The sequence below is a fragment of the Carcharhinus amblyrhynchos genome, chromosome 11 (assembly GCF_965287045.1).
Source record: "Carcharhinus amblyrhynchos chromosome 11, sCarAmb.v2.hapA, whole genome shotgun sequence".
Classification (NCBI taxonomy): domain Eukaryota; kingdom Metazoa; phylum Chordata; class Chondrichthyes; order Carcharhiniformes; family Carcharhinidae; genus Carcharhinus; species Carcharhinus amblyrhynchos.
In genome coordinates this window covers 19,896,083-19,904,442 of record NC_137334.1, presented here as the reverse complement: position 1 = coordinate 19,904,442, position 8,360 = coordinate 19,896,083, and the positions used below count along the sequence as shown (strand labels likewise).

General features: G+C 46.9%; 1 protein-coding gene across 1 annotated transcript; it reads left to right on the top strand.

Moving 5' to 3' along the window:
* Nucleotides 1-5,612: 5,612 nt before the first annotated feature.
* Nucleotides 5,613-7,373, top strand: ndufb3 (NADH:ubiquinone oxidoreductase subunit B3). The gene is made up of 2 exons (XM_080198693.1): nucleotides 5,613-5,783; nucleotides 7,080-7,373. Exons 1-2 carry the CDS (start codon nucleotides 5,671-5,673, stop codon nucleotides 7,234-7,236), a joined length of 270 nt encoding a protein of 89 aa, XP_080054819.1. The 5' UTR covers nucleotides 5,613-5,670; the 3' UTR covers nucleotides 7,237-7,373.
* The last annotated feature ends 987 nt before the right edge of the window (nucleotides 7,374-8,360 follow it).

Sequence of the window (8,360 nt, the reverse complement as noted above, 5' to 3'; positions counted from 1 at the left end):
ACCATAGGGGAGAAGCTTCGTGGCGCTGAGGCTAAGGGAGGAAGGCAACTGCAGTATCTCGTTGAGAAAATTGATATGGAACCTGGGAATGTGGTAGAGCAAGTTAGAGAAGGAAGGAACAATATGAGATGCTCAGTGGGCAAAGGAGAAGGAGGTTAGATTGGGAGGGGAATGTGAATTGGTTCTAAGAACCAGATGAGATCTCTGGGCGAGATCTGGTGGAAGACGTGACCAGGCAGGGAGCCTTCATGGGGGGGCGGTGGTGGTGGTGGAAATGTAATCACTGCTGATGGCCATGGAAGATCATCAATAGATCTCCCCAAGGGCCTCGTAGAATACAAATTCCCCAAGGAGGTGAGTGGAAGTTCATCCAATAAGGAAGGAGCAGTTTAAAACCAGCTAAGAACATAAGAAATAGGAGCAGGAGTAGGCCATCTAGCCCTTCGAGCCTGCCCCACCATTCAATAAGATCATGGCTGATCTGAAGTGGCTCAGTTCCACTTTCCCGCTTTCTCCCCACAACCCTTAATTCCCTTGTCTATCAGAAATCTACTTACCCGTGATGTAAATATATTCAGTGAGGCAGCCTCCACCACTTCAATGGGTAGAGAATTCCAGAGATTCACCACCCTTTGAGTGAAGAAGTTCCTCCTCAACTCCGTTCTAAACTGCCCCCCCGCCCTTATTTTGAGGCTGTGCCCTCTAGTTCTGCTATCCTTTCTAAGTGGGAAGAATCTCTCTACCTCTACCCTATCTAGCCCCTTCATCATCTTGTAAGTCTCTATAAGATCCCCCCTCAGCCTTCTAAACTCTAATGAGTACAGGCCCAGTCTATTCAATCTCTCTTCATAAGCTAATCCCCTCATCTCCGGTATCAGCCTGGCGAACATTCTCTGTACTCCCTCCAAGGCCAATATTTCCTTTTGCAAATACGGGGACCAAAACTGCACACAGTACTCCAGCTGTGGCCTCACCAGTGCCCTGTACAGGTTCTCCTCAGGCCGGCAGTCGATAGACTAGGGGCCGACCTGCATTCTGTAACCGCTGAACGCTATTCAGTTATCACTGGAAATAAATGGGTGATTTGGTGATGGAGAACTGTCCTTGGTAAGATTAATACAACCTTTTAGTTAGGTTTCCATTTAGGCAGATATAATCATCCATGATGGACTGACAAATGAGAAGGGCCTTGTGAATGGACATTGTGGAGGGTGATGCAGTCAGGGCACTGACAGCTGTCAACAGGAACAGCAGTGGGAGGGATGAGTTTGACCAGGGGAAGATTGGTAAAGTTAGCTGGCAGGCAGGAGGATCAGTGAGAGGAGGGCAGAGTAATTGGAGTCGCTGCTTGTGAGGAGACTACACCAAGTATCTCAAAAGCTACAGAAAGTTGTTTGGAAGTCAAATGAAGCGTTGGGAGTTTTTTACAAGAGGAATTGAATATAAAAGTCGGGAAACCAGCCTTCCATCCATTGATTCTGTCTACACTTCCCACCGCCTCGGAAAAACAGCCAGCATTATCAAGGACCCCACGCACCCCAGACGCTCTCTCTTCCATCTTCTTCTGGCAGGAGAAAGATATAGAAGTCTGAGGTCACGTACCAACCGATTCAATATCGCTTCTTCCCTGCTGCCATAAGACTTTTGAATGGACCTACCTCGCATTAAGTTGATCTTTCTCTATACCCTAGCTATGACTGTAACACTACATTCTGCACTCTCTCCTTTCCTTCTCCTCTATGTACTCAAGGAACGGTATGCTTTGTGTGTACAGTGCTCAAGAAACAATACTTTTCACTGCATCCCAATACATGTGACAATAGTCAGTCAAATCAAATGACGTGTTCCTACAACTGTAAAACACCTTAGAGTCATGTTTTTACGTTTATTTATTGTTGTCACAAGCTGGCTTACATTAACACTGCAATGAAGTTACTATGAAAATCCCCTAGTCACTACACTCTGGCACCTGTTCAGGTACACTGAGGGAGAATTTAGCATGGCCAATGCATCTAACCAGTACAAATTTTGGACTGTGGAAGGAAACCAGAGCACCCAGGGGAAACCCATACAGACACAGAGAGAACGTACAAACTCTGCACAGGCAGCGACCTAAGACAGGAATCAAACCCGTGTCCCTGGCACTGTGAGGCAGCAGTGCTAACTACTGTGCCACTGTGCATGTCTAGAATACTGTTTACAGTTTTGGTCTCCTTACTCAAGGAAGCAGTTAAGAAAGGATCACTTGTGCTGATTCTTGGGGTGAATCTTATGAGGAGCGTTTGAGTATGTTGTACCCATACATCATGGAGTTTAGAAGATTGAGAGGTGATCTTATTGAAACATATAAGATCCTGAGGGGACCTGACAGGATGTTTCCTCTAACGGGGGAGAACGGGGGGTGGGGGTCATAGTGTATGTGGTCTCTGACAGTACAGAAGTGGGTCACCTGATTTGAGGGACCAATGGGAATTGAGAGTGAATGATTACCCCAGAGGGTGGAGTCCTCTCTTGGGCAGAATCATCCGGAAGCCATGTAGTAACCATGTAAGGATTGGAGCACGGCTCCAGGGTAGCCTAGAGCTGCAACTCCTTTACCATGTTTCTCCAATAAATCAATACTTTGTGTTCCTAATGAAGCCAGAAATCCCTTGATGACACAAGAGTGTCACAACATAACAGTTTAAAAGTAGCGGGTTTGCGAGAATATTTTCCTTTATGACGGTTGTTATCTTTGGTGCTCTCTAGCCCAGTGAGCTGTAGCAACTGGCTCCTTTGATGTATTCAGGCTGAGTTCGGTGGATTTTTGATTGACAGGGGAGTTAAGCATTGGGGGGGTGTTGGCTAAATGTATTGTGGTGAGGGCCCATTTGGAGAATGGCAAGAGAAGCCTGGCAGGAATCCAACCCGCAACAGTGGCAGGAGTGCACCATTATCGACAAGACTTATTAAGAAGGCTAATGCAAATGGGATACAGGGTGACCTGACAAGGTGGATTCATAATTACCTAGCGGTAGGAGACAAGAGGGTGATGATAGATGGCTACTTTAGCAACTGGAGACCAGTGACGTATCACAGGGATCCGTGCTGGGCCTCTTACTGTTCATCATTTATATAAATGGCATAGATGACAATGTGAGGGGGTAGGATCAGTAAGTTTGCCGATGACACAAAGATAGGCCAGGTGGTTAACAGTGAGGTTGAGTGTCTTGGGTTACAGATATAGACGAGATGATCAAATGGGCAGATCAATGGTAGATGGAATTTAACCCTGAAAAGTGTGAGGTGATTCACTTTGGAAGGAGTAATTTGACAAGAAGGTATACCACGAAAGGTCTGATACTGGGAAGTTCCAAAGAACAAAGGGACATTGGTGTGTTTGTCTATAGATTCCTGAAAGTGGAAAAGCAGGTTAATAGGGTGGTGAAAAAGGCATATAGTACACTCGCCTTTATCAATCGGGATATAGATTACAAAAGCAGAGATCATTATGGACTTGTATAGAACTTTGGTGAGGCCACAGCTGGAGTACTGTGTGCAGTTCTGGTCGCCACAATATAGAAAGAACATGAACACACTGGAAGGGATGTAGAGGAGATTCACCAGGATGCTGCCTAGGATGGAGCATTTAAGTTATGAAGAGAGGTTGGATAGGCTTGGGTTGTTTTACCTGGAGCAGAGATGACTGAGGGGTGACCTGATTGAGATGCACAAGATTATGAGGGGCATGGACATGGTGGATAGGGAGTAACTGCTCCCCTTCGTTGGAGGGTCAGTTATGAGGGACCCAAGTTAGAAGTGAGGAGTGGGAGGTTTGGGGGGGTATTTGAGGAAAAATATTTTCCTCTGGTCTGGTGATGGTCTGAAATGCACCGCTTGGGATGGTGATGGTGGTGAGATGTCTCACATCCTTGAAAAAGTACCTGGATGAGTACTTGGCACACCATAACATTCAAGGCTATGAGCCAAATGCTGGCAAGTGGGACTACATGGGCAGGTCAGGGCATTTCATGCGTTGGTGCAGACTTGATGGGCTGAAGGGCCTCTTCTGCATTGTAGTATTCTGTGTTTCTGTCTAGGAGCATTGAAGAATTGGGGTAAGGATTTGGGATTGTGGAGTAACTGAGAGGAAGAAATGAAAGGAGAGAGAGGTTGAGTTAAGGGATTTTCACAGTAACTTCATTGCATTGTTAATGTTAGCCGACTTGTGACAATAAGAAATAAACTTAAAACTTAAGAAACGAAAGGAGAGAGAGATTGAAGAAGAAGATAAGAACATAAGAAATAGGAGCAGGAGTAGGCCATCTAGCCCTTTGAGCCTGCCCTGCCATTCAATAAGATCATGGCTGATCTGAAGTGGCTCAGTTCCACTTTCCCGCTTTCTCCCCATAACCCTTAATTCCCTTGTCTGTCAAAAACCTATCTACCCATGACTTAAATATATTTAGTGAGGTAGCCTCCACCACTTCAACGGGCAGAGAATTCCAGAGATTCACCACCCTCTGAGTGAAGAAGTTCCTCCTCAACTCCGTTCTAAACTGCCCCCCGCCTTATCTTGAGGCTGTGCCCTCTAGTCCTGCTGTCCTTTCTGAGCAGGAAGAATCTCTCTACCTCTACCCTATCCATCCCTTTCATTATCTTATACGTCTCTGAAAGAAGGTCAGGGAGAAAACAAATAGAGGGAGGTAACAGTGAAACGGAAGTGGAAGCAATGGGTTTGGGTCAAATATAACAGCCAAAGTGAGCACATGGATGCACATGGGGAAATTTAAGTTATGTAGGATGGTTATGTGGCATTAATTAGAATGCATACATCATCATAATGAACAGGAAATATAGAGGGGATAATCCTGAATCCCATAGTGGATTAAAGCTGAAAATAGGCAACTGGATTAGCATACAGTGTATGTATTAGCGTACAGTGAAAAGTATTACTTCTTGTGCACTATACGGACAAAGCATAGTTTGCAAGAAACAATACTTTTCATTGCATGCTAATACATGTGACAATAATAAATCAAATAAAAGGAATCAGCGTTGGATATTGACAAACCATTGTCCAAATTTGGAGACAATAGTGGCATCTGCTTAAGTCCAGGAGACACTTGGTATGAGTGGACAGACTGATGGATAAATTTCTAATGACTGTAGACCTACGAAAGGGAGGAGAAACCATGCAGCACAAGATAAGGAGGGGCTGGCATGGTAGCACATTGGTCAGCACAGCTGCCTCACAGAGCCAGGGGCCCGGGTTCGATTCCCAGCTTGGGTCCCTGTGTGGAGTCTGCACGTTCTCCCCATATCTGCATGGGTTTCCTCCAAATGCTTCAGTTTCCTCCCACAGTCCAAAGATGTGCCGGTTAGATGGACTGGCCATGCTAAATTGATCCTTCGTGTCCCAAGATGGGCCAAATGGCCTCTTTCTGCTCTGTGGGAATTCGATCCAGCTGAATGTGTAGTCCCCAGTGCGCAGGCGCGGAAGGCGGCTCTTCGGAAGCGTTTCCAGGTCAGTATTTCGTATTTCCGGGTCAAGGCAATAGTCCCAGTTTCCAGGTCTGTATTTCCGCTTCCCGAGTCGGCTGGTGGCGACCTTTTCCGGGTTATTATTTCCCGTTTCCGGTTGAGGGGCGGCATTTCTGCTTCCCGGGTTAGTTGGAGGTCGGTGTCGCCATGGGATCCGGGCCGGAGCTGCCGGATCCTCGGAGCTGGAGCGCGGCGGGGACCCCGCTGGAGGTCGTCCAGGAAAGGCTGCGGCGGCGGGGCCTCCGGGACCCCTGGGCCCGGTGGGTGACTGCAGGGGGCGGTGAGGTTGTGGGGCTGGGGGCGAGGGGGTGAGGGGGTCGGGGTGGCGGACCGGCGGACCCTGTGTCTGTGGGGTGAGGAGGGGCGGGGGATCCCTGTGCGGAGAGGTGGGGGATATTCATAATTGGAGTGGATAGTTTTCTTCTGTGTGTGAAAGTGTCGGAGGCTCTGGTGGGCAAGTGGAACTGAGGTACAGATCAGAAGTGTTCTTGCTTGATTGATAAAAGAGCTGAGTGGTGAAATCATCACCTCCTGTGTGACATATATGTTGATGCCGTCCATCCTCCCTCCCTCTCTCTCACTCTCACACACATACATTGATCCTTCCACACTCTAGGCACTTGTGTGGTATCCGGTACTGAAAAGGCAGAGACTTCCTCGAGCTGAATATTACTGAAGCCATTGTTTTTGCTTCCCGCCACAAATTTTGATTTGCTTTATTATTGTCACATGTACATAGTGAAAAGTATTGTTTCTTGTACGCTGTATAGATAAAGGATACTGTTCATAGAGAAGACAAGGAGAGGGTGTAGAATGTATTATTACAGTCTTAGCTAAGGTGTAGAGAGAATTCAACTTAATGCGAGGTAATTCCCTTCAAAAGTCTGAGAGCAGCAGGGGGAAGCTGTTTTTGAGTTGGTTGGTATGTGATCACAGACTTTTCCATCTTTTTCCCAATGGAAGAGAATGTCTGGGCTGTGTAGGGTCCTTGATTACACTGGCTACTTTGCTGGGGCGGTGGGAAGTGTAGACAGAGTCAATGGATGGGAGGCTGGTTTGCACGATGGATTGGGCTACATTCACAATCGTTTGTAGTTCCTTGTGGTCTTAAGTGGATCAGGAGCTGTGACATAACCAGAAAGAATGTTTTATAGCGCATCTGTAAAAGTTGGTGACAGTCGTAGCTGACAAACTGATTCCTTCCCTCTCCCAGGCGACAGTCCGGCATTGAGCCATTTTGTTTTGAGTTCTTTTCTGCACCGACTCTCCCTCCTTCATGCACAGTCCTTGTGACCATAGAGACACAAAATAGGAGCAGCGGCAGCCCATTCGGCCCCTCAAGCCTGCTCCACCATCCAATGCAATCCTGGCTAATTGAGCCTCCTCCCTCCTGGGACTTCCCTTCAGGCTGTCAGTTATCACTGGTTCAGCCAGCAAATCATTACTTAGGCCCTTGGCTATTGGGAAGCCTGTCCATTTGCTGTTTGAACATGAATGGTAGGGTTATGCTGGGATTCGTAGCCAATCCTTTAACCATTTCCTTTGTGTCTTCACAGCAATGAGGCCTGGCGGTTCAGCGGAGGCTTTGCTAAACCGATTGCTTTCAGTGATATCTTCTTTCGAGGCTTCAAGTGGGGATTTGCAGCTTTTGTCGTGGCTCTGGGTGTTGAATATGCCCTGTTTTCTCCCAAGAATAACGGAGGACATCACTAGAGAATGACGATCAAAGAACATTGAAATTCTGCGGAACTTCAGCATCTCCTCACCGTTCCACCTTGAGTGGGCTGTGACTTGTGCATGAAACAAGTAGCAAACCTCTGTATAGAATAAAATAATGTATTGAATCTGTTTCTGTGATTTCAGTCACAGTTCTTTTAAAGCTTTTTCTCCATTGCTTTTGTCTGCTATTGTCTGTTTTCATTGGCCTCCTTCTGTACTCTAGGGAGTCTTTTGGCCCATCAAGTCTACACTGACCACAATCCCACCCAGGTCCCATTCCTGTAACTCCACATATTTACCCTGCTAATCCCCCTAACACTAGGGTCAATTTAGCATGGCCAATCAACCTAACCTGCACATGTTTGGTCTGTGGGAGGAAACCAGAGCACCCAGAAGAAAACCCACACAGACAGGGGGAGAATGTGCAAACTCCACACTGTGACCCAAGTCAGGAATTGAACCTGGGTCCCTAGCCCTGAGAGGCAGCAGATCTAACCAGCAAGGTGCCCTCCTGCAGCTGATTATTCAATACCAGCTCCAAGTACTCTTTAATTTTTTAATTCAATCATAGGACTTGGGTGTTGCTGGCTGGCCAGCATTTATTGTCCATCCTTCATTGCCGTTGAGAAGGTGGTGGTGAGCTGCCTTCTTGCATTGCTGCAGTCCACGTGCTGTGGGTTGACCCACAATGCTGTTAGGGAGGTAATTCCAGGATTTTGACCATTTAAGAAATGGCAGCATCATCTCTGGATCTCCATTCTTCGCCCTCGCCTAACCCACGTATCTTTGGAGTGTAGGCTGCAAAGAGACTTTGATAGGATGCAGAGTTTACCCCCGATAAGTGCGAGGTGATTCATTTTGGTAGGACAAACTTGAATGCGGATTACAGTGTCAATGGCAGGGTTCTGAGGAACAGAGAGATCTTGGGGTTCATGCCCACAGATCTCTGAAGGTTACCATTCAAGTGGTCATAGAGCTGTGAAGAAGGCTTACAGTGTGTTAGCTTTTATTAACGGGGGTTTGAGTTTAAGAGTCATGGGGTTATGCTGCAACTATACAGGACATTGGTGAGACCACATTTGGAATACTGTGTGCAGTTCTGGTCACCTCACTATAAG